At 40.9% G+C, this 27,361-nt stretch overlaps 1 protein-coding gene across 1 annotated transcript; it reads right to left on the reverse strand.

The window, feature by feature from the left end:
• Positions 1–27,314, reverse strand: snta1 (syntrophin, alpha 1). Its single transcript, XM_019272268.2, has 8 exons — positions 26,950–27,314; positions 20,482–20,667; positions 4,155–4,347; positions 3,681–3,870; positions 3,378–3,508; positions 2,686–2,882; positions 1,483–1,670; positions 1–1,257 (listed from the first exon to the last, which is right to left on the reverse strand). Exons 1-8 carry the CDS (start codon positions 27,230–27,232, stop codon positions 1,165–1,167), a joined length of 1,461 nt encoding a protein of 486 aa, XP_019127813.2. The 5' UTR covers positions 27,233–27,314; the 3' UTR covers positions 1–1,164.
• Between the last annotated feature and the right edge of the window lie 47 nt (positions 27,315–27,361).

Here is a 27,361-nt window from a genome sequence, read left to right on the forward strand (position 1 = left end):
AGTACAGACCAAACAAACTGTGTTATAAAACAGATTTATCTAAGAGCTATACTCCTGTACTCGTAGCTCATCCATACAGGTAAAGAAGCTTAGCTGGACTATTTTAGCCAGCTGTTTGTCATCTGTCAATACGTGATTACGTGACAACCTTTGTCGGTCGGAATCTAAAAACACAAGAGCTCTTATTTTGTACTTCATGTGGGCTGGTATTAAATGCAACTGCACAGTTATACTGTCAGACAAAGGCGTGTCTTTTTTGTTAGGAAAATTAAATGTTTTTATCTACTATAGTGGTTAAGCTAAAAACACAATTTAAAAAGCCTTTTATAATGTACTCTGTTAGTTTTCTCTTTGTTAGGCCGTGGATTATGAGCACGCTTAAAACAGGGAAGGACTCTGAAAGGAAAATAAAAGACGAACATGTTCAGCCGTAATGAAAAATATATGATTTGGCATTTGGAAGTTGTCTTAAACAAAAAGCATATTTCATGAAAGTTCAGAGTAAAGACAACTTAAGCATCCACAGAGAAGCATTGTACTTGCATTCTGTACATTGTTCAGTACAGACTGTTGATCATGTAGTGATCAGTCATGTCATTCTGTCACTCCGCCGAAGCTGCCTTTATAAAACATGATGTTTGTCCAACATCAATCAGGACATTTGTGAAATAACTTTTGTTATGACTGCTCACAGCACATCAAGCAAAGATTGAAAGATGAAAGGATGCTTGTGACAAAGGCCTGCCGTGACTCATGAAACAAAACAAAACTGAACAATGGGGCAAAAAGCTTAGAAACATTAAGATGCAGGCTGTCATATTCACACAGTTTGCCATCATAAAGTGTCATGACCTACTGTAACAGATTTTACAGATGTCAAATCCCTTAAATTGCTGCTACGCCATCTGTAAATCCTCTCTCTTTACCCTTACAGCTACAAGTTCAACAAAGGTCCATCAATGTTGCAGTTTTCTCTTCATTCCCCTAGAAAGACCAGGAGGTGCCTGACCAGAATTGATAATTTTAGAGGCCTAGGAAGGCTGAAAAGAAAAGGGGTTAGTCAGCATCTTTTCCTAGGCCATATCCTCTGGTGTTTCAGAGTCTTCTAGGCTGTGTGTTTTATTGAATATTCCTATTGTTGATGTTCTGGGTGGTTGGCCATTATCATGCCAGGAGCCCAAGTCGCTTGACCTTAGCAGACAGGAAAGAGTGGATGATGAAGACTATGGTCTTGGGACAGCAGTGGAGATCCAGTTGCTAAAAGCAAACAGAAAAAATTCAGAATGAGAACGGATATAAGGTTTATAATACTGTATATCACACTGATGGTTGAATCCCATGTTATTACATGAACAACATATTTGCATGTTACAAGATTACTCTACATTTCTTTCTGTTCAAGCAAGCTTAATATTAGAAATGCTACAGATTGAGAAAGTTACAATCTATATTTAGATTATATATTTAAAAAAAACAACTTACAATCTCGGCCTCAGGGCCTCCAAAGTCAAGGAACATCATGCGAACTCCATCGTCTGAGGACATTCTTAGGCGCTCGAAAGGCTGCTGGAGCAAAATACTTTTCCTGACCCCCATTTCTTCCGTGAATAGCGTGAAACCCTCATCAATGTGCACTCCCAGGGTACACTCCTTCCCATTCCAACTACAAGCTGCCAGGATAGAAAACAAAACAGGAGTTACACAGAGGCAGAACAAAGGAATGTGACGTTAAGATTTTACAGCTATCAGCTAATGTTGTTCTTAAATAAATCTGGATTTATAGTGTTGATACAGAGCCTGGAATTCTTGGCTGTGTGAATGTGACACCTTAGTGCACTGAAAGAATAAATAAAGCAGAATGTTAAGCTAAAAGTCTGTTGCACCACCTCTTGCTACCAGCAGATGGCAATGTAACAACACTACTACACTGCACTCTGTGAAACTAGTGCCTGTCTCACAAAGTAGGATTACTCAGTAACTAAGAGGAAACTTTGATGACTAAAATGTAGAATCTGGATCATGGAGGTACATGGGCTTCTAAGAAAACTATTAAATGTTTCCTCTCTTGCATTTCATAAAAATCTATCACAAAAGTGTTACTTTCTAATACCCAGATCAAGTCTTTTACAAAACTGTAGCCAGAAGAAATCTCTAATGATTGAGGACATTGTACTCAAAGGCACAGTCCTTAAATCACAGAGCAAGAAACAATAAATCATAACTCCTAAATCTGCTTTGTGAGACAGCCTATTATGTATTGAGACATTTGTGTGTCTCTGTTGAATAGTAATCATGTCTTGTGCCCAAGCAACACTTGTCTGTATTAAATAGATCTGATGTAAATTCATATACATAATATGAATATGAATAATCTGCCTACAAGGTACACGTGTACTGCTGTATTTAAGTATTTATGTTATGATATTATCACTAATGCATACATAATTAAGCTTTTGTTTCTGATTCATCACAAACTAACAGGCTCTTTCTTTGAACTACCGAGAGACACGATTTTTACAAAAGGGTGACCCCAGTAGGAGTCAAATCTTGAAGCTTTGGTTGCGTGATTCTCTTTGCAGCTCACTAAGTCAAGTATGAGTAACACTGACAAATCAAATGTAATATTTCAGAACAAAATTTTGAATTTGAGTGTGGCAAGGATGAAGACCGAACAAGTCTCTGTACCCGTGGTGACCTCCTTGATGAGTTCAGCAGCATTGTGGCAACCCTCCACCAGCAGGTGAGTCCAGGTGGACAGCTCCTTGGCAGAATCCACCCTGAACACATGAGTCTCCACACCTTGCTTGGTGCCAGTACGTAGGCCAAATGAGAGGTCAGAGTCAAGGAGAGGAGAACTTTTTCCTGGTCCAGAGTGGACCAACCTAAAAGGGGAGATGAGAAAGCATGAGAAGAATGTAGATGAGAAAGAGAGTAAATTAAGATTCATAGAAATGTGGACCAGAAGAGCACATAATGGGGTGTGCATGCTTGCATGTTACAGAAGTGAAAAGTGAGATGTGGAGAGCACAGGAGAGAAAGAAGGGAGGAAAAACATATGAGTCATAGGTTCTTGTTCCACTAATGTCTTCCAAATGAATGTGACGTTACGTGGCAAAATGTCCATTTATGGAAAGAGTGAGCTTGTGCTCTTTGAGTGGGCCAAAAACAGCCACGGAAAGGTCAGTTAACTCAAAACTGTGCAGCTCAGGGTGGAGGACAGATATATTAACTTTATTAAATGCCAAATGTATGTATTGCATGATGTGAATGTGCATGTGTAAAACAGAGAGAGACAACCAGAGAGAGCACAAGTGTGGTTCTGTATATGGTGCATGTGCAGATATATATATATATATATGCAAGCGTTTGTCGTCAACCTGGTAGCAATGAGTGGGTGACTCTTGGTGGGGCTGCAGAGGCTCTCTTTGCTTTCAGGCAAGGAGGTATACAGGAGTAGGTCTTTGTCGGTCAATGCGGCCAGTACTGGTTTCTCTGGACCCTGGGTCATCTGCACACATGCACATTTGTAGCAGAGTTGAAGAACAGAGAGTGTTGTATTTGCCTCAGATGGCACAAATACCTCAGAGCACAATGAATTACTAATAAAAAACATCAAATTACTAAAATATTGCAGAGTGCGTCCTGCAATATGGACCATGCACATCTGTATTCTTGCATACCTGCTCTGTAATCCAGCCCAGATGTTTGACCTCCATACCAGGCTGCATGGTCTTCATCTCCTCCTTCACTCGGGGTAAAAGGTTGGCAGAGCCAGCCTGGATGGCATTGTACCAGGACTGGGCCATGGCTGGATCTTTTGCTCGCAGGAACACAGAGTTCTTTCTGTTGGATGAAATCACCTCGAAATACCTGGCAGATGAGATGAGGGAGAGAGGGAGAGAGAGAGGACAAAAATGGAGATGGAAAAATGGGTCTGTTACAGGAATAAAAGACAACTGGCAGAGAAAGAGAGAAAAGCTTGAGGGTAAAGAGGAAGTTTTAGATATTAACAAAGAGAATAAGGAAGGGTACGAAGTCGCTTTTATAATATTCTTTGTAAGCTGTTTTGTTCAGGTTTGGCTCTGTCAATTTTTTTTTCATAAGAAATGAAAATCAAATATTACTTAAAGCTGTAAACCTCTAACATATATTACCTGTTTTCTGTGTCCGGGGGGCACTGTTTTCGTGACACTTGGCACATCTTCAGCGGGATGCTGCGGGGCTCCTTCACCTCGGGTGAGAGCTCAGTGCCCCTCTGAGGTGTGGATGGGGGGGAGTCCCAGGGGAGAGCAGCCCCAGGAGACCCCGAGCTTTTAAAGAAGGCTGACATCTCCTTGATGTATTTCACTGAAGAGGAGCAAGAGAGAGTGTGTGTGAGACAGAGAGAGAGAGAGAATTAGATCAGACGGTCTGGCAGAAATACAAAATGACAGAGGACAAAAAAAGGAATTTGAGAAATGAATATGGAGCCTCCAGGTCTAAAGATGAGTTTAAAACTACAGCAGCACTTAAGCAGCTTTAAAAGTTACTAGATGGAGCTCATCAGACAGAAAATCTATTCCTAACATGGCAAATATAACCAGCTGAATTAGGTACTCTATCCTCTTAGAAAAGGTACACCTCCGTTAGTGGATTTACTAAAATAGAAAAAAAAAAAATTGTGATTTAGTGAATATAAAAGTTCATTGTTGTATCTTATTATTATTATGTGACCGATTCTGGCATGTCATGAGCACCAGCAGGAGGCACAGACGTCATCTCACAGCTGTGCACTGTGGCATGAGTGAGGTGCTGGAGGACGCACAACCCAAACCCAATATCTTTGGGTCTTGTCATTTTAGATTTGACTTAAGACCTTTGTCATGTGTGTTTTGCACAAGTAATTATCCTTTTGGAAGTGATTCATTGATTAAATTTGGCTGATTCCTGCCAGTAATGACCACTGGTCAAAAGTGGTGCTTGTGTTGCCATGCCAATATAAGTCAATACAGTCTACGCGACTACTAGTAACTACTACGTTCTGTACTCTGCATGACTGACACCCATAATTACAGGGCGCAAGAAGGTTAAGTGCACATAACTAGAGTGTGGTTATTCCAGTAAATGTTCTGATGGAAAGCACACTATTCGGTAATCTAGCTATACCATTTTCCCTAAGGCATATTATTGTATCCTATATTTGTCAAGTCATCATAATTTTAATAAAAATAATAAAAACAATTATCAACAGATTTCTGCTCTTTTTGATGTTTTTCCACATAGCAACAGAGGTTCTGTAACATTTCCATTGCACTGGTGTGCAATTAAAAAAAAACTTAAATTAGAAAACTGGAATCATATTTGTTTTACACGTTCTTCAAAGAAATACAGCTTTTGTTATGTTTCCTCCTAATGACTACAATATTTAAACCTTTATTTATTTGTAGGTAATAAGAAGGGGAGGGGAGGAAAACGATATGGCAGGAAATGACGGAGAGGGAAGTGCAACAAAAGACCCCAGGCACACTTGAATCTGGGAAGCTGCAGCCCTTGATTGACGTCCCAAGCCATAACTACACGTTTTGTGGGTTTAATCAATCATCTAGTGTCAGCAAATGAGTGCTACTCAGCACTGCTCTGCTCATATTTAAATGCACTGTTTGACCGCTTACACACACATACATACATATAGAAATGCACTCAGCTGCAGTCCAGCAGGCTGTGGTATGGGTTTGGCTGAAGTAGCCACTGCTGGAGTAAAAATAGCCCAGAGGACATGGCAAGGCATGAGGCTGAAGCTGAAGGCAGAGCTCTGGTTTCACTGGGGAAGTGTGAAGTGCTCTTCTTGCACAGTACAAGAGGCATGTAGCCAGAGGGCAAGTTGAAGAGTCACAGCACACGACAACAGGAGCGCAAGAGGGGGCTTCCACCACTCCCAAAATGGAGCCCCTGTCCGTCAGCCGGTCAGTCAGGCAGGCAGGCAGCCATATGGTTATTTTATGGTTTTAGTTTACTATAAACAGTGTACTAAGTAATTCAGATTTCTATTCCTTCCTCTATTAGGAGGTGGAAGAATGACTCAGTGATTAAAGATAGGGGCAAAAGTTTCAGAAGTGCCTTGAGGACAAACTCTGAGCACCACTAACACACCTACTCACTGACTGTAACACTGCTTTTAGACATTCAATATGCAACTCTGCTTTTTCATCTGTCAGTTTAAGTAATAGCTTTTAGCTTTCACACACAGGTCTTGTTGTGGAAAATTGCCATGTTGACTTTGTTCATAAAGGACATGATCGTTACAGAAGTAATGCTCACACGCTTGACATCTAGCCCGTGAGAAAAGGTATCACAGGAAGTCATGTATGATGACTAAGATTGTCCTTGTCCTCGGCACGGCAGAATAACAGTTAAACAACAGAAAGTTCAACGTCAGACTAAGCCATTACAAACAATCTTAGAAAAACAATTTATCTCTGCCACTTTAAAATCTTTAATATGATCAAAGACACCAAATTTGGTTGTGACGCTGTGTGCTGAAATGTTAAATGGATTTACATCATAAACTGTGTGCTATTAATGACAGAGTAACTACATTTATTCGCACATGAGCGGTGTTCAAAATGCTGCAGGACTATTATGTGGTCCTAAGTAAGAAAACTGCAAGTAAGTCAGTGAAAAAACGACTCAGGTTTTTCAAAATGGATGGCAGTGATGCGGAGCACTTAGGGATTACAGGGCATGTCTGAAGGGGGCTTAAATGGCTGCAGAAAAGGGCATGACCTAAATGCTAAAAACTATGGATAAAAAAAAATTATAGATTATCCAAGTCTACTAATATTCACTGTCTCCCCATCTCTACCTCCCTCTTAAACTCATACTTTCTTTAGAACATTGGCCTGGATCTCCAGTGTGTCTCTAATCTTTCTGTCTCTCTCTTCAGAGGAATGTTTCAATATCTGAAAGCTAAAAATGTCTCACCATGAAAATGACTTTCTCTCAAATCTATAAAGAATCAAGGAGCAGAATGACTTTTTCCCCCTGTGTTTTGATTAAGAGTTTGAAACTCTCCCTCTCACACTCAGTCACTCTCTTCGCTGGTTTAACAACATCCTTTTCATGTATGGTCTACCAATATGGTTTCCTGGGACAAACATTTACGACACACACACACACACACAGACACTCACACAGCCAACACTTGCTCACACTTGAATGGGCAAACACACATAAAACAAACACAAACAAGCACACAAAGTGGTGCATGTCCAAAAACATATTTATGGTGCGGTCTATTGAGCCTCACAACTTTTCAAGTACTGACTTGGTGTCATAGCAGAAACCCGGCATTGGATGTTTGTACTCTTTTCTTGCTTGTTCTTTTGACGGATAGTTCCTGATTAAATTGTAGCTAGTTTTATTTTATTTAAGGAAATTTCTGTTATGTTTTGGATTCCTCAAATGATACTGGTACCAGAACAAGGTGTCCCAATGGGGTATTAAGGTTGAATGAACTAGTCATGTTCTCACATCCTCAACACACGACCCTGAAGCATTTGAAAGAGCTATAAAAGTTGTATTTTCTACTTTTGTTTACTCACCTCATTTACATTATGCAGAATCAGCTAAATGTGCCAAGAAAGTTGCATTTGTAGGCAAAACCAGGCGTATTAGGGATGTACAGACTGGGATCACACCGATGTGTACGAGCTACACCTTTGAAGTAGCTGTCAACTTGTATACGTAATGTTTCATGGAAATGAGCTTCTGTCCATTTGTTCTTGTGCCAACCCACTGATGTTTGCACCACGGGGTAGCCAACTGCTTCCTTGTTGCTGGACCGAGGCCATTCAAAATTGATGTGGTCAATCTCAATATGGCAGACTAGGCCAAGACTGGGGATGGAAATAGGATTGCCTACACTGGTGTTGCAAGTTAAGAAAATCTCCTTAACCTTGCAACAATAAAGACCTCTTGTAGGTGGTAGCATAGTGCAGCCAGACGAGTCAAACTGGCATTTCAGTGATGGCTATCTTTCCGATAAGGATGTCTCAGTCATGCAACTGTTGCTCACACTTACACTGAATAATATGTTTCTTCAAAACTTTGAAAGAAGAGCACACAAGCATGGTAGGAGCTAATATCTTCTCGGTGGTCATTATCCTTTATTATGTAAGACTGGATTTCTGTCTGTTACATGCTGCAACAGAATCGTCTGGTGGAAAAAAACAGTCATAGCACGTATAAGGAGATATTTACTTTTGAAAAGAGGCTTTACCATTCTCCAGGAAAGAAATAGAAAAGCAATGTGGAAATGATCGCATTGGTTCTTTCCCAGATTAGAAATGTCAGCCATTAGCTCTGGCCCCACATAACAAATCGGACGAGATAGCTTTCAAACAGAGACGGTGAATGAAAAGGAGAGGAGAGAAGGATGGTGAAATGAATGGGAGGAGGAAAAAGAGGGAGAGGGACGGGGAAAAAAAAAGAAGATTAAGAGAAAAAGAAAGAGTGAGACAGGCAATAGAGAGAGACTGAACATACAGCTAAGCTCAGCCAGAAATGTTGCCATGAATACCAGTGGCGGCACATTCAATACAGAACTAAAATTAGCTGAGATGGCACTGTTATTACTTTAGCTTATCTGGCAGCCAGTGAACTACTTTTGTACTGTATCTATGTACGTGTGTGTGTGTGTGTGTGTGTGTGTACGTGCCTGTGTATGTATGTGTGTGTATCAGGACTTTCTTTGCTTCTTCTGCAGAATCTGCCACTAAGCTTTTCCTGCTAAAGTCTTTACATTGAACCTCACAAATCCTGACCAGACACTTTCAGCCAATTCTGTTTTGACACAATTCACTTAACTGTGGTCTGAAAGGCTTTTTCTTTTTCTCCCACACAGCTCCCTGGACAGTCCAAATTGCCAAAGCACCAGTTTAAATTTTCAAGCCTATACTATTATTCTATTGTGTTGATTTCCTAATATACATGTACACACACTACATAAACCCAACGCTCTGCCTGTATCCATGCACACGCTGATGGTTTAAGGATTACTTCGAACGATATCCATTCTGAACGCCGGCAGGCTGATGCAGTCATTCACATGCTTCTTGACTTGGCGGTCAAAAAGTGCCACTGGCTTGTCAAACAATGCTCTAAAGCTGAACGCCAGCCCATTCCTCCCCCCGCCACTGGTTACCGTGGGAGCAGCTGGAATGTCATTGGCCAGTCAGCGACCTCAGAAGCACGCTGTTGGCTCTGTAAACCATGTCAGGCGAAGAATGTCCCAATGTTACACCACCAACGAGGAAAGATCTCATGGGCCAAAACAGCATCATAAATTACTATAGAACACTTGCTGTTTTTATTCAGTACATTGAGGTCAATCGAGGTAAAAGAGGAAAAAAGCCATTACTGAGCCAACTTAATAAGTCTGTAAATAATAAATGACATGGTGTGGAAAAGTAGTTTTTTAATGCTTTGAGACAATTAAAGATTCATTGTGTAGGATATAGTGGCTTCTAACAGCTGCAACTAACTGAATATGGCTCACTTCACCCTCCACTTTCAAGTGTATAGGAGAAAGTGGAGTGACAGCATGTCTGTTCTGGGTTACAGTAGAAACATGACGAACTCCGTAGAAGAGGTTCCTCTGTAGATAAAAATGTCCAATTGTAACGTAACAACAACACAAGAATACTTATTTCCAGGTGATTAAAAACTAATAAAAACATCCCCAAAAAATATTGTACACACTGGACCTTTAAGATTGTGCAAAAGAGGGTGTAACTAAATATTAGAAAGATGCTGTTTATCTTAGCTTTAGTAAACACACTTAAGTATGCAAACAAGGGCATGTGCAGTGTGGTGTGTATGTACACATGCAAATAAAAAAAAAGTGTGCATCCATGCCTCCTTTTGCCTAATCTCTGTGAGCTCGTGTACGAGTTTATGCGTCCCCAGTGTTTTGCTGATTAACGTGTCTCTTTCTGGCAGCGTCAGTCAGCCGTAGAAGATTTCCCCTGTTCTGAATGATTTAGATAAGTTCATCATTCCTGTATAGACCATTTCATTAAAATCATGGATAAATGCCAACCTCAGGGAGTGTTAGGTATGGAGAGAGAGAGAGACAGCACACCGAATCAGACTTTTAAACTAATTCACATACTGCCAAAGCACAGATTTGATTACTTTGCATAGTGTGTCGGGAGAGTTAATTATCCTAATTCAACAAAGTGAAAGTGAAGGAAACTTGAACACGATCTGGCAGAGGACAAGAACAGATTGAAAAGGAGGTTCAGCTGCGGAGATTTCCACTTTCCAACTTTTATTCTTTTTAATTTTGTATCTGGAGATCTGTTTCCTGCCTAAATTGCAAAGAAACTCACTTTTCCATTCATACTTGTATGTATATTTGCCCGATGAGAATAAAATTGGTCACTTGCTGTATGACTTATGAACCTCATTTACAGTTTATTTTCATTCGCAATGAGCCAAACGAATGTGAAAAATTAAGGCACAACGATGCATAAAATATAGTGGGGTATTATATGCAACTGAAATCCTCAGCAGCCATGTTTAAAAGTCAGCTGTAAAAGTCGGCTCATATATCAGCAGTTTTTATAAATGCTGAATCTTTTGTTTGTTTGTTGATTTGTGTTCATGTTTATATGTATTAACTCATTTATTCTAAATAATTGCTGTATATATATCCTCCCATCCCTATTACCCCCTTCCACCATCCCCGACATGCACATGCTGCACAATACTGTGAGACGGTTCAGTGGAGTCTAAGCCTGTAATGAAGTGAGAGAGTGGCACGAAAACTGGGCCACCAATTTATCAGGGGCCCCGGATCAGGACAGTATGGTTCAGAGGGGGCCTGTTAAGCAAAGTTGACACCACAGAGAGAGGGAGGGTCTGAGGGAGAGTTGTGATTTAATAAAGCTATGTTATTTTGCGGGTTAATCCATTCCCTCGCTGAGTCTAAGCACAATGTCCTCACGGGCCAGCAGTTTTGAAGGAAAAGGAACCAGGCTTTGTGTCCAGAGGGTTAGAGGTTTCACAGCAGGGATATACACAGACAGCTACAGTACACCACAAACTACAAGAGAAGATGAGTGGTGTGGGCAGAAATTATGCTCTGATTACATCCAATGACAATGTGATACACACACACACACACACACACACACACACACACACACACACACTGTAGATTGCTCCTTCCAGCCTGTTTCTATCCAAAGTAATGCATGGTGGCAGCAAGTTTGCAACACTGCAAAAAAGAAACGATTATTTTTATTTTATTTTCATGAAAACAAAGCCAGTAATTCAGAATTTATATTACGGAAGCTTAAGGGCAGCATTAATATTTAATACACTGTGACACTATTGTGGATTTTTTCCAAATAACTTGCAGGAGGAAAAGAAAAGAAAAAATTCTGGAAGATTGCTACATTTGTGGTTGTTTACTCTAAGGAATTGGAGCACTGATGGGTGGGATTCATTTCTCGGAAAGTGCCAAATACATTGTCAATAACAGCACACGCCTTCTGGAGTCTTGGGAAAACCCATACATGTGCTAGAGGCTCTTAGACATAAAAAATGTGACTTGGTACAGATGTGGTGGATATTTTGAAATCCTGGACTGAAGGTTTTTCAACTAGGAAAGAAGACCAGTGCACCAACCAGTGACCAACCTATCTAGGTCAGAGCAAAGAAAGGACATGGAACACTGCGTTTTAATGGTGCTCCCACTAGTGGAAATGTACTACTTCACAAAGTCAGCATTATTTTTAGATACACCAAGAGAGCTAGTCTTACAATATGAGTTGAATTATGTGTGCGTGTGTTTAAGTCTGTTTTGGCATCAAATGTACAGTGGTGAAACGTGAGCAGCGTTTTTTTTTACTATCAGCTACTGCTCACTGGAAAATGTACAGAAAACTTTGCCCAGCATTTCTCTCCAGACTCATATTCATAAATTCCACAAAGACAAATTCACTCATCTAACATAATAAAATAAAAAATAAAAATAAGAGAAAAAGGCAGTTTGATCTCCAAATGAGACTGCCAAGAATCACCGAAGGTTAACTGAAATAGGCAATAGTCAACTGAACCACCGAAACTGAATAGAATTTCATTTGTAGTCAATTAAATCGGAGTGAATGAATCTGTGCTCTGCAAAGAAGCGCTCTATAAAATAATTCTATACCTAGATAATGATACATCTGAAATCAAGAGAAAGCCTTTATCTCTTTACTGTTAAATAAGTCACTTGCAGAGGTTTTTTTTTGTTGTTAATCTAGGCTATCAGAGCTGAGGAGAAGCTTTGTAAGAAACTGGAGGGATGTGGCTGAGGGATTCAGTCAGGCTTCAAGGGGGAAGGTTTATTTTCAAAGTAATAATTAAACTGTCGCAGGAGGCGAGAGCCACAAAGTTTTAATTAGGTGATAATGTACATGCATGCACAACTGTAAGTTAGTGTAGGCAGTTATGACGTCACTCAGTTTGCTTAAAGAAGGGCTAATGCACCACCACACTGCTGAAAGGGTCCTCCAATCATACATGCAGCTACTGGTTGGCTTTGAGAAATCTGAGAACTGGATCACAGTCAAGTTTACCATATGTGTATTAATGTGCACATGCTCATCATTAAACCACCCATGTTTTATTTCATGTGGAATATTGTCACGTGTAGATGCACTTCACAGCTAGCAATTAAATTTGACAGGCAGGTCAAATTAATAAAAAAGCGGGGGAGGAAGAATATGTTTAATCCAGGATTTTAAATTGGTCTTCCAGTTATGACAGAAGTAGTTTTGTCTAATGGACACTGTCAAGCTCATGTTTTAAGAAACATATTTCATTAGGTGGCAGTGAAAGCCAGCAAAGCAAGGGGTGTGACAAAGACAGCAGACTGAGCCACCATGGCAGTGGACAAACGAGTGACTGTATCAATCCAGCATGACAATTTTTAGGGACAGTATTAGTAGAAATGTACTAATCCTGCATGTCTGACACAGAAGAGAAAAGGACAGGATTGTCACACTGCACACAATGGCAGTAAAAAGAATGGAGAGTGTACGAGTGACGTCACCCATAGGTTTACAAAGGTATTTTGTTTGTACCAGGTTGTAAACGTGTTTATTTCTGTTGTGAAGTTGGACATTTTATACGGCCAATCACAGAGGTTAAAATGTTCTGTAGCCAGTCTCAAGCAGCCGCTCGAGGACTTTCGGCTTTTGCCACAACCGCATTGGCTTCATTACCTAGGCAAGAAAATTTTGACACCGAAGCCGGACGAAATTTGCTCTCTTTGTTCCCAAACACTTCAGATCGTCTGTGTCTCACATTGCCATCAGGACCTTTCATTTGGATTCACAACTACAGATTTTTTATTTTTTTTTTACCACAACTGCACTGTAAAAAGGAAAAAAGATATTTAAGTACTTCCAGCGAAACACACAAGATCGTCAAACAGAACAATCTAATCACAGGGCCTACCAAATGAATAGATGAATAGATGAACTAACACACAGTTACACCAACTCTCACTTGGTTTATGCATTGTTGGCCCAAGGACCCCACATGGGATTTTTTAGTTAGAAACTGTGAATTAAGAAAATCTCACTTGCCTCCCTGGCTACCTCTCGTGCACCATTGCATGCTTGCATACATGAGCGCAGTCTATTTACAGATTATATTATGTGTGAACAGCCAATGGGTCTGAGGCTTATACTGCCTCAGAACCTGAACTCTATACGGAAGACATTTTAGACAAAGAATGAACAGCACAGACAGTCTTAGCTGGTCGCATGCTGTGTCCCAATGAGGAGCTTTAAACCTAAACTCCCCAAAGTTATTATATTCCATAAATCACTCATTTAACCAGACTTAAATGGAGCTTGGATATATATCTCTGCTGGCCTTGCTTTAAAGACTGTGTGGAATGTATCTTTCTTTTGAGGAGCTGTATTCACACATGTCCTTGGAGGGCATGATTTGTAGATAGGAAATATGATTTCAGCCCTCAAAGCAAAATGTAACTCAAGCTGTTGGTCTGCACTCTTCAGCCTTCTGAAAGGCTGCCTGTCCACTCTTGTATTAATAGCCCAGACAATTTTTATGTAATATGAAGATCTTAAGTGACCAAAATGATCAAGTGGGTGATACACTGTGCTGCAGTTGCACAACTTGTGTGTGCTTAAGAGAGTGACACTTAAACAGACAGACAGGAAGAGAGATTAAGTTTTGGTTAGTTCTTGCTGCGAATGCTGACAAAGCATCCTTCAGCTAACACAGACACAAATGAACCTCTTCAAATTAAATGACACCTCAGGCACCCCTGAAAACATATTCCTGCTTGAGCGTATTGAATTTTCACATTCTGACAGTTTCAAAGCAGTATTAATGCACCTGCTTCTAGAATAATAAGGCAGTCCATGTAGTCACTGTGTCCACTGGGACTTTATCTCAAAAGCTATGATGAAACTCTGATCATCAAAATATAGCCTGAAAAAAATATGCTCTTAAAAGTGTGGCAACACATGAGTCTAGCTCAGCAGAGTTTGTCCTTAAAGGCTTTTACCTCTATGCATTGGTGTTTCAACACAAAGTGCTGTCTTAAGGATAAAAACACCCCCAAAGGAGTCCTTTTGAGTGTCTTAAGGATAAAAACACCCCCAAAGGAGTCCTTTTGAGTGATATATTTATGGGGCGGAGTAATCAACATGAACACAGAAGCAGATCACATAGAGAGGTGATTGTAAAAAAAGGCCCCCATATGTCCATATGACAGATAAACAAGTAGAAAGTCATGGATTAAAAAATCATTAAGTAGAAAAACAAATGGAAGCTAACACTCAAATCAAGCAATATGTTCTGGAGTCTTGTCTTTCCTGAATTACCTTTCTATGTCCTTTATGTCTACCATCAAGTCAGCTGCCCTGTGAGCTCTCTGTCCTCTGTCACCCAGGATGATTGGTGGTTTGATTACTCCTGAAGGAATTGAAATGTTAAAATGTTGATTTATAGAAATTGTAAATAAAAAAGATTCTTTGATATAAGTGTTCTGCTCTCTATCAATTCCATGATTGGAGGTTCAGCTTTAATGTCATCAAACAACACGTTTGACAGATTAAATCTGTGAGCAGATTAAATGGTTGGTTTCACTGTAGTCCTTAACTGCCAGAGAATAACACACTTATATTCTTTTACATTTTTTTTGGTTGTTTCTTTTGCTTTAAATGTGGCATACTTTTCCCAAACACTTTGGGAACTTTGTACAGAGTTGATCAATAGCTCATGCTTACATACTGGCCAACAGTCCAATGTGGATGACAGGAGATGTGATACAGCTAACAACACATGTCCAAAAAACATAACCTCCCTGCTCAAGGAAGAGAAAAAGCTCAACCATAGAGCTTCCGCAACTAAGCCTACTTAATCCATGTGTGTGTGCAGTGAGCCTGAGCACAACTACCTTAATGAAAGGGACAGGACAAAAAGAACCAGCAGTGTCCAGAAATGTCTTGGCACGAGGAAACCAGCTCTCTCTGTCTCTCATTCTGTCCCTGACTCTCTCTAGTGCACCCACAGGAATGCACAGACAGACCCGCAGAAAATGATGTCCCCTCTGGATATCCAGCGAAATTCTGCTGAAATTCAGGCTGACATTTCAAATGACTAATACCCTTACCAAGTACAAGAGCGGAACTAACCACATGGAGCAAAACGGTCACACTTTTTCCATCAGACAGAGTCCAAAATGTTTTTTTTCAATGGTATGCTTCAGTCTGCCAAGTAGGGAAAGCTGCCCACATGAGATAATAATACCAAATAAATACAATTATTAAATTATTTCAGTCGTTGAGTATTACGGAATCGGCGCTTATTAATAATGCATTTCTCATTCTGGTATTCAAGAATAAGACCATCATTTTACGCTGTTAGTTCCACTGAACATACCTGTAAACCTACCTACCTGTTTATCTGAAACATTTTAGGTTAAGTCACTGGGGAGCCTTAAACGCCAAAACTTGAGTGCCAAATTCAGAAGCCTTAAGGCTCGGACATACATCGCGTGTTCCACGTTCCATGTCCGTGGACAGCTGCAGACTAATACTGGTCATGCAGACACGGTTTTATTCAGACTACACTTACACTCAACACCCAGCACAAACTCATAACTTTCTTTCAAACACCTGTGAGACGTGTACCATGGCAAGAGGCAGTTGTAAGAAGAGGACTACTGACAGAACCATCACGACAGATGCTTAACTTAGGTAAAAGTACTAATACCACACAGTGAAAATACTCCTCTTCCTTCTCTTCGTCTCTGTCCAGTTTCCAGCATGCACAGTCCACTTGAGTACACTTAATATGTGTATTGTCCGGGTGACTTAATTTACCTCACACTGACCAAAGTGGATGCACATGGATGCAGAAAATCCAAATTGGCCTTTAAGAGGTCAGTGTGTTTAAGTGCTTGTGGGATCATCAGACAGTGTCTGATTTCTTTCTGCTGTCAGAATTGAGGGGTGGTGTCCAGCAATCTGTGTGACATTTCGAAACAATGAGCAATCAAAAGCACAAACACTTACATACGATGAATACAATGAAGACATTCAGATGAGATTCTATCTTCATTTGGATATACCATGGCCACTAAACTAGAAGGTCAAGTATGCTAGCAGTAACTCATTCATGACGTGGCTCTGCACAGTCTCTCGTCCAGACTATGGGCCGCACAACAAGCCTTACCAACTCAATCATTAGAGCGTTACAATCTTCCCTCATGCTACGGAACATGGTGTCCCGGCATTTTGACTCCGAGGAGACGGCACTCATACTTACACATGTTGACATACACCTGCCCCCCCACATTTACACATACCTCAGTGTCCTGACCTGTCCATTTGTCCTTCCTGTCTGCTTTACACTTGTTTGTGTCTAAGTATGTGTAGTATGTGGTTGTATGCTTACTTTGTATGTGCTTTTCTGTCAGACCTTGGTTGCCCAGAGAACAGCTTCACCACTGAACTATCCATGGAACAAGGAAAGCATGTGTGGGGGACACATGCTTTCCTTGTTCCATGGTTTCTTCATACATTATTGGAGTGTGCCTCGTCTTGGCTGACAAGCTGGTGGCAGTGATGGATGCATTTTCAGTGTGAGAGAGAGAATTCAAATTAAAGTAGGGTAGAAACACAGTGGAACAGTTCAGAGATCAGTGCTACATACTCATCCAGTCCCTGTGGAACTGCTTTATACAGTTCTGTAGTCTTTTATTTTGAAAATAAGTTAATTATTAATTTGTTAATTTTTGCTCCATTGAGCTTAATGTCTAATTGTTCTAATATTTGATATATCAAATTGATATAAATCTCCAAATTTAACAACCCCATATGAAATTAATCCATAACTCTACCATAACAGCACATTCGGGTGTGATAATAAGGTGTGTGTGACCAGGAAAATGTTGAGGTGACCCATGCACCTCTCTTTTCCATCCTCCACACACACACACACACACACACACACACACACACACACAAAGTCAGGCTGTAAATGTCGTCGGAAGGAAATGAAGGCAGCTGTGGTTTTATGGTTTCATCTGGTCTGTTATATTTATCTGACCGACTCAGGTGTTTACAGTTCATCTCTCGCACACACACACACAAACACACACACATTGATTATTCCATCACCATTTTGATGTGAGGTGCGACACGATCTCAGAGGACGGGCACCAGAGGGCATCTTATTGGTAATATACAGTGAGGCTCTTTTTTTTCTTCCTTTAAACAGACAGATTGACTTTGCGCAAATTCCTATTTGATGATGAGGTTTGGGAATCACAGGAGAAGGAAATTTTTTACACATATTCACACTCACACCTGGGAGCTGCCCATTGTTGCCCCTTTCTTCTGCTGTTAGCTGCTAAGCAACAGTGTGGGACATTAAAATCATCTAATTTATTAAATATTTATTAAATGGACAATGATAAAACTATTTCCACCAGTGCCACATATGCACAGCTGGAAAACCTTCATCTTTGTCAAAATAAGCAATGTTCTTGTTCTCTAATGTTTTAATGTTTTGCACATAGAGCAACCTTTGAGCCAACACAGACTCACTGAAAGAAATACTGTGTCCTTGAAAAAGAACATGTGAGGGAGCGATTACATGTGCAATCAAAACTGCATTTATATATGTGAGTGGAAATCGGTTTAATACAGGCTATTAAAAATGCAGTACTTCTCCTCTTGACCTCCAAAACAGTGTGAAAGTTAAAGTGATGGGACAAGCACAGAATGCCAATCAGGCTTCAAATGTAACCCCCTTAAACGTTGTGAGAGGTACTTATCTGACAGATTCAAGTATTACCGTTCACATATTCCAGATATTTTAATGTGATGGAAGCAGTTTCTCCTTGATCTCAGTCAAGGCCGCTTGTGTTATGAATTTCACAGAGCGATGAAAACTGCCTTGAGCACAGCAGTGGTGCCTTGTTTGTTGCTGCACACATGTAAGAAAGACTTACCCTGACCTTTAACATCACAGCGGTGCCAAGAGGGGTTTTTATTTCTGACTGTGTATCTTGATAAATTGCCAAAGTCAAAATAAACATTGTATTCATGTTCATATGTATTTCATGTTATAAGTATATTTATGATGCACAACCTGTCTGCATAAAGCTCATAACACAAAAGTGTTGACCGATTCTTTGCTTCTCACTACAGATATGGGTCTTGCTGTCTCCAGGTCAGACAGTAAAGAGTAAAGAAATCGTAAAAAAAAAAAGTCTCTCTCACACATGCATGTGCGTGCACACACACACTCAACCACCTCCCTCAGTGCACCTCCAAGCCTCGTTCTTGTCTTCGCTCCTCTATCGGGTCCTCGGGGTGAAGGGAAACCCATGAAATGATTCCTGACATGACGGATCACAGAGCAGCGCCGGTTGAGCCGTCTGATATCAACACTTTTCTGCCTGACTGTGGACAAGTAAGGCAGGGGGATTTGCAATGATTTCCCCCGGCTGTAGCTCCAGCTGTATCTGCTCCGCTGGCTGAAGTTACTGATGCTAGCCCACTGTGCAAGTTAACCCACAGAAATGCTGTCACATGGAAAACTGGTAACTCTGGTTCTAACTCTGGTTTTAGCGGAAATTCGTTCTCTCAGACGGAAAGTTTACGTCATGTTTAATGTTATTCTGATTTTAGTTTATTAAACCTGTTTGAAAATGCTTAGTGAGTGAGGGTTTTTATTTCTCAGACTTTTTGAAACATACTGTATGTTTTCATCTGGCAATATATGTTGAGAGGACCTGAAGTCTGAGGCATCTGTTCACTTCACATCACTGAACACAACTGTTTAGATTCTGTGGGTGAGCTCTCTCAAACATGGACTTTGACAGACAGAGAATACACAGATCAATAGAAAGAATAATAAGTAACTAAAACGAGTATCAAGTTTTATGAATCCTAATGAAAACCTATTATTTTTAATAGTAACTTCCAGTGTAAACTGCGCTCAACCTTTTTGACTCTCTGTAAGTGAATTTACAATTCAGTTTGGTGGGGAATGCAGATTTCCTGTGATGCAATCAGTTGGCAAGGGGGACACTTGCTTTTAATCCCTTTCCTCAAAATCACACCTGCTGGTGGTCTGATACTTTTATGCAAATGTGCGCACACAAACACACCCAACAAAAGAGTGAAGGAATGAGAGACAGAGAGATGTAGCACATTAGCTTTGGCGGCTCATGTGAACGAGTTCGAGTAAGAGGTAAGAAAAACACCACCAAACACACGCTGACTCCACTGCAAACCTTCCTATGCACAGCAGGTCTTACCCTACAGGTTCTCCACAGTTTTCAGTTCTGGCGTGAACTTCAAGTACTTTCTGTCAATGTCAAAATGGTTTGATGTTCAGGCAGACTGCTCATTAACATGCTGAGATGCTCAGAGATGTGAGCCACAACACTATCCTTGAGTTTTGAGTCGGTTGGTTTCCTCTCACTGTTTCACTTCAACTCATTATTTGGATGTTTCCAAAAAAAAGTCTGATCAAAGTTCTAATTCAATAGATCATCTCTCTCAGCTCCCATTGGAGAAAATCAACCAAAGTGCTGGGAAAACTTATCAACACATATCAAGGTGTCAAAAGTTCCCTTCGTTTCTATCTATATATCTATTTGGAGGCGTGGAGTGCAGACGGAGGAGGTGGAAGTGCTCCTTATTTTTTAATGAAAGCTTAGAATCCTCTTCTCTCCTGCTCTGAGGATTATGTTGTTTAAGAAATATAAAGTACTTTATAGTGTAACAGAGGTACTTGTGTGCACACGCGTCTTAAAGTCAACTCCTACTTTCACTCTGCAGAATGCCTCGATAGCAGAGCAGAGACAAAATAAAGGAGGGCAATGAAAGTGACGCTGCGTCGGACAAAGGCGAAAGAGTCGGTCACAGAGTCGAGTGAAAAATATCTTACCTTCAAGGATGACTTCTTTGCCAGTTTTCTTCAGCGCCTGCACAGCCTCATCGTGTGTGGCCTCCCGTAAGTCATAACCATTGACAGACAATATGGCGTCGCCAACATAAAGGGCCTCAGTCTGGTCAGCGGCCAGACCTTTAAAAATCTTAGAGATGAGGATTGGCATCTTGTTCTCCTTCCCACCTGTATGGAAAGAAGGGAAATGTGGCTGTTACATCTGATACAATATGGAAACTCTGACACACACAAGTAGCTGTAACCAGCTATGCCACACCTATTGTGATTAAAAACCACAGCAGTCCTCAAATTTGAGCTTTTAGAGTGACCTAAACTGCAGAGAGCATATGAGGACAGACAGAGACCTCAGCGATTTCCCTACTGTAACTTTTTCCCATCTCTTTCTCTCCCTCCCTCTCTCCCTCCCTTCCTCTTTCTCATTAAATGAAGGTCAGCTAGTGAGCTGATGGATCTGTTTCTTGCTGTGGGCTTCCACTCCTTGTGAGAAATATCGGCATTAATGTCATCTGGCAGTTGGACTCTGCCCTTCAGGCTACTGAGAAATTATCTAAAACGAGGATTACATTTAATTAATTTGAAAAACATCGTCCACAGGTTTCTTCCTCTCTGAGATAACTCTGGTTTTAACTCGTGTATCTTCCTTTAGAGGCCACAGCAGCCCAGGGCTCTTAATAAAACAAAACGCCATGGGTGAGGTGACACACTCTTACTGCGCACATCAATCACTGTCGTGTACATGTTTGAGAAAGAGGGATTTAGCAGCTACTTGACCACTCTGTGATATCAGATAGTTGTTTACTGCCTGTCTGAGTATCAGAAGTGAGGCGATGCTCTGTACTGAATCTCTAAATCATGATGTATTGACAGAAACTTTAGAGCAGAGATGCTGTGAGGAGGAACTATCAACAATGCCTGTGGTGTTATAATCAATACATGTCATCAAATTGTTAAACAGAATATCTACCAAAATCATGAACTTGAACAACCTTTTTGAATCTTTAAATCTAAATGTACTGGCACAGACAATTTCCCACCAATATTCTGTCTCCAGTCGAGTAATGTAGCAGACAGTGTGCATGCAGCTGTAGGTAGAAATGGAGCTGTCAAAGAATCCACAGGTAACATGCCGGTAACACCATCAGACTCAAGAAAACAAAAAATGGATTCACTTATTGACACACCAAAAAGATATGAGCACTGCACTACAACACCGCTAACCAACGCTATGAACGAGTGTATATTGCCCTTTACTGTATGCTCTTAGGTGTTACCAATGCAGTATGCTTCAGTTGCCATCTTGGAAAGGAGCTGAAGAAGCACCAACACCTTGTTCGTGACAACGATTTAAGATTGTTGTGTTGGGTTGGGTTTGTAAAGAGAGCCAAACTGTTTGGCTCACATGTGGTAGAATGTGTAGTTACATTACTCTGGACTTGAAATTGTATTGCTTTGACGAACTGTTGGTTTAATCAGTGCTCTCAGACTCAGGCACTCATTTTGGATGAGACTCAGTGACAGGAACGCTGTGTACTTGAAGAATATTATAAACAGCTGTGTGAAAAATGAAGTTTGTGGATTTGGCCACACAGTGTAGACATGAAGTACCCTTCGGGAACAGTAACATTCACAAAGATAGATTATGAGGGGACATGTGCAATAATTGCAACACCATGCCAACTCTTAGGCCTTTTGAAGACATTCATCTACCAGGAGTTCAGCAAATGAAACAGACTGGACCACGTTACAATAGAAGTTCTGCCACACTTATAATGTTTCAAATTAAATATGAGAAAAAGTGACTGCTAGTGAATCTCATTTCAAACAGTAATGCCTGCACTTATTGGCATATCTTTGATCAGAGTCTAACATGATTAAGATGGAAAAATAACAAATTTGTGATTTTCAATGTGAAGTTAAACGGTCTGCTGCTTTGTGAGCTTGGTGTCCTGCTCACTGCCCTCATACAAACTTTCCCAGCTGGTTTGAGGATTAAATTTGAATACCTTCCAGTCACAAGTTGCTTCTCTAACCTTTGGTTTACCTTTGCCCCCAATGTGCACCAACATTTAAACTGTAGTGAATGACATTGCTCAGTAAGCTTCTTTGCACAAAGATTTAACATTAGCCATACAGCAATTATTGACTACTGGGACTATTGGACATGAAAGCTCCAATTGATTTTAGAAGTTAAAGTAAAACAAAAAAAAAAAAAACTATATAAAAAAACAATTGGACCCTGGTGTACACTACTGCTATCAAAATATTTAAAATTGACAGAATGCAAAAAAATAAATAAATAATATAGCTGCAAGCAGCAGTGGGGAGTCTAGCAGCATATCAGCTTAGCAGGCAAGCCTATGTCTGCTCAGAAAGGCGTCATGAGTCCATAAACCAATTTTCATTTCGATACATCAAGGCATCACAGAGATATTGGCCCACTTCCTGTTTGGCGGCTTTTCCGCCAATTTGGATTGGCTGTTACAGCAAAAAAGTTTGGAGTTCAGACAGACTGCATGCATTACACAGTCCTTTAGCAAATGTACTGGGATGTCTGAGAGTATCAGTCAACACTGGAATCAAGGTTAAAGTCCAAAGCAATATGAAGACATGAGCCAAAATGCATTTTGGCTACTTATAGCACCCCCTTAAGGTCAAAGGTCACCAAAATGCTTGGGCATCTCAAAGAAGTGGTCATGACTCTGTGTTAGAAGTTTGAAATGAAAACATCAAACTGTTGCCGAGATATGGCCTCACTTCCTGTATGGCGACATCGGCGCTGTGTTTGATTGGCTGCTACAGGAAAATGGAAGTGAAATTAAAAAACTCCACATGATAACTTTTGTGTGGCTTGGTCTGAAGATTCTATGTGTCAAGTCCCGTGGAAATCGGACAGTCTGCGTTACCTGAAATGCTTTTTGAAGGTTTTTGAAAATATTAAAATTCAAATTGACATCACCTTGATCCAAGGATTCCAACGGTACCTCATTTGTGAAATTTAGACCTTTGAACTTTGACATGTTGGTGGCGCTAGAGAGTGCAATGTATGGGCATGACAATTCTTGAGGTTGACCATGGGATTGTCCTCAATACGTGTGCCAAGTTTCAAAACTTTTCACCATGGCGTTGTAGGGGCTGCCATAGACTTCAATTGCAGCAGAAACAGATCAATAATAATAATAATAATAATAATAATAGGAAAAGCTACTAACACAATAGGTGTCTTCGCAGGCTACGCTGCTAGGCCCCATTAAAATAAAAAGAGTATCTGCCACCTAACTTCTGAATTATAGAAAAATAAAACTGATTGAACAGGAAACTCAATGCAGGGTAAATGTGGGGTCTCAACAGCGATTGTTGGTCCCCAACATGGTCAGTGACCTTTCAGTTTGATTAAAACCGACATGCTAATATCTCACGTACCAAACCTTTGCTAATTGAGCGATCATCACACCGCGTTCCATACCAAGTGGAATGCTAGCTCCTTTTACTTGATGAATGGCGGACATTTATGTCAAGGATCTATTTAAAGTAAATGGTTGTACAAGTAGGGAAAAGACAGCCTGGTCATTTGAGTCAACCGGAGGATGATTGACATCGTCAAAGTGATGAGAGGATGACAGAGCCAAAGTAATTAAGGCGTATATAGATAGAGGATATTTGAATCGATAAGGAGACAAAATGACAAACGAGGGAGGTAAGGACCAACGACAGTAAGAAGTACTGTACAAACCCTTCCCCAACTTTATATGTCCTTCTCCTATTCCGCTTCCTCTCTCCACATACTTGAAATTCTTCTTACTGACATGACGCTGAATAAACATCCTTGACACATTGTCGAAAAAAAATACTGTCAATATGTCATGCCACTCCTACACAACTCCTAATCCGCCCATATTCCCATCTCCTCCCTACCTTTGTTCCTCCAACTTTTCATGTCAAACACAGTTCAGCGCCCCCCAGCTGGCAGCCTGTCACTCAGCTGGCAGGAGGGTGGCAGTTGTGGAGTTGAGGTGGAGCCACAAGAGCTACCCATGACAGGTAAATGAATGGTACTAGTTTATACAACTCTGACATGTACGTAATTAGGTATTTCTGTGCAAACAATGTGTTTGTTGTGATAATGCTCTTTTCAAATAGTTAAGCATGATCAGCACTTTACTTGATCTAACTGAATGGGCTGAGTTGCATGCAGTGCTAATGAACACTAAACCTTTAAAATAAGGTGGTTAAAAATAATCCTGGTGAACACGCAGAGCCACATAAGGGGAGAATATATTTTTAATAATAGTTTAGTTAGATAACCTGAGCATTATTTGACAAAAATGTGCATCGGAGGTGGACTGCGACAAAAGAGTTCGAGGCATCAGAACATGGTTTTATAATACTTGTTCTAAAAATACCAGCATTGATTTTAACTTGCACTAAGTCCCACAGGATAGAGGTAAAACACTGTGACAAATGTGGAATGATGTCAGGAAAGCTATTTAATCCTAATTATGTTTTTGTGATATTGTTCACAGATTGTCAGTATAACTTTCGTGGTGGTGAACACCCACAAATCTCGTATCTAAGCTGCTCAGAGAAGTGTTTGACCCGGGTCTGCACAAGCATACTATTCTTCACTGTAAACCAGTGGGCCTGTCTAGAGACCTGGAGTCTCGCTTCCTAGCCTCTCCTCTTAAATTTAGACATGTGAGAGTAAAGGTTGACTGCCTCCATGCTTTCCTGCAAGCTGGGGTGGGCTCCCTAAAATTAACACTAGTGGACTACTCCTCTCTTAGCCACATAGCTTTCATCTTTGGCCAATGACAACTGCCTGCTGTGGGCTGCTCCTCTCAGCTGTTCACAATGTGGTGTCGGCTAGCCCACAACAACTTTTGCCTGTTCTTTTACTCTGTTTCTATTTGACACATTACTGTTTCTTATTCTTTCTTTCTTTGATTTCTTCCTGTTTCATGTGTGGCTCGCTCTCTGTGCTCTTTGCCTTTCTCTTTCTATCCCCTCCTTCCTCCCTCTCTTCATCGCTGCCTTTGAACAGCCAGCATCACAACAATGACACGCCACCGGGGTGCCAGCTATGGATTTTGTTTTAATAACATGCTGTCTGATTTTCAAAGCCACCCATTTCCACAGAGATGGACATTACATTTATGTCATTAGGGGCTGGCTTTGTTGTTGTTGTTGTTGTTGTTGTTGGCAGCCGTGGGGGAAGTAAAATTAGCATTTCACCGGCAATGATCAGAATGAGAGCCCATCTTTGCAGCATGACAATGGTGTGTGTCCACAGCTGTCCATCAAACTGACCGGATGATAACATGCCAACACGTGCAGACCTGTCGGGAGGCTCATGTATATTTAAGATCAAACATTATGCACATACATATCAGAATGCATTGTTCCGATACTGCAAGATAAGCGGCACAGCTTCACAAGTCTAGTTTAAAGGAGCGATGTTGGTCACCTCCAAGAAATAAAATCAACATAGCGCTCAGATTGCATTACCACTGTACTCTCCTTTTGATCTTCTTCTATTTACATAGCTTCCCAATGCTCAACCCTCATAGCCGTCTTCCCTTGAAGCGATCACCATTGAGATAGCAGCCTGTTGCTGCTGCTGCTGCTGCTGCTGCAACAGGCTGCAAGGTACACAATCCTTGGCTATGTAAGATATGAAGAGGTCGCAACCTTTCCCCATTGAGAGGTTATACGAGCAATGCTGGTGCAACTATGATGCAGAAAAAGGTGTCTGTATGACTTCACTTTCACCTTTATAGTACCTAATTAGTCTTCACAGCAGCTTTCCATGTCAGTGACATGACTGTTCTCTTTATTGCATGTGTAAGCAGACTTAAATATGTCTCCAAATTAAATAAATGAATATAAAAAAGGAAGATTTATGACACAGCACAAAGTGCATTTTCTACAGTTTTGATTTCTAACATGTTGGGACCCTGTTATAAGCAAGTTTGGATATTTTTCTCTGGCTTTGTTGCGTTTATTGGACCCATAATTCACTTAAAAACAAAGAAAAAAACGAGGGTTGGTCCTTTTTGGGGAAAGAAGCACGGGGTTTTTATAATAAGTCTGAGTGACCAGCCTGACGGTACACGGCTGAAGGGAGCTCATTTCCATCTCCGGTGACTCTGAAATGGTTTCTACATTGAGGTGAGATAATCACAGCTGTCAGTTTGAGTCTGTGCAAGCAACAGCCCTACATGTAGAAACCGTGAGATAAAACACAAATAACATTATTATTTTATGTTTTACGTCGCAGTTAAATGAAAGTGACCGCGCGTAAAGTTTGAAGTTAACAGTAAAGTTAACTGACAAGTCGGTGGTTGCGTTTTCGCCGTCGTTGACAGAAACCAGCTTAAAACTTGCGTGAAGTGACACCGACTCGTGTTCTATCAAGTTATCCGTTTACATATCACTTTTATCGGCTCTCACCTTTAATACTGATACCGAGTCCTCCAACATCTTGCTTGGTAACTCGCACGGTGCGCTTCACGTTGGTGATGGTTTCCGGGACCGGGGACGAGCTAAGGTTCGGGGGGTCTCCGTTGATAGCACCGGCTGGAGTCGGGTTGGGTTTAGCGGGCTCCTCGGCACCCTCTCCGGGGTTTACAGTGAGCGTGTCCTCGGTAAGTGTGGCCAACACCCGGATCCAGCGGTCCACGGTCACTCGAAGTTCCAGCAGTCCCGTTTTCTGCGCCTTCATCGCGGCAGCCATGTTCAACACATTCCTGGAATAACTCTAGACGGGCTGGCAGTCCTGTAAAGAGATAGAGGGGGGGTGGAGGGATGGGGCAGGGGGCAAACACACACACACACACACACATGCACACGCACACATGCACGC

This window comes from Larimichthys crocea, chromosome VI, assembly GCF_000972845.2.
Source record: "Larimichthys crocea isolate SSNF chromosome VI, L_crocea_2.0, whole genome shotgun sequence".
Taxonomy (NCBI): Eukaryota; Metazoa; Chordata; class Actinopteri; family Sciaenidae; genus Larimichthys; species Larimichthys crocea.

What these genes read in the sequence shown, in the direction of transcription:
- snta1 (XM_019272268.2), bottom strand. Translation starts at nt 27,232, where the DNA reads ATGGCTGCCGCGATGAAGGCGCAGAAAACGGGACTGCTGGAACTTCGA. An exon ending in ACTCGGTATCAGTATTAAAG is followed by an intron (nt 20,668 to 26,949) that starts GTGAGAGCCGAT and finishes CTTTCCATACAG; the next exon opens with GTGGGAAGGAGAACAAGATG. An exon ending in TGGGCTGGATTACAGAGCAG is followed by an intron (nt 3,509 to 3,680) that starts GTATGCAAGAAT and finishes GCATGTGTGCAG; the next exon opens with ATGACCCAGGGTCCAGAGAA.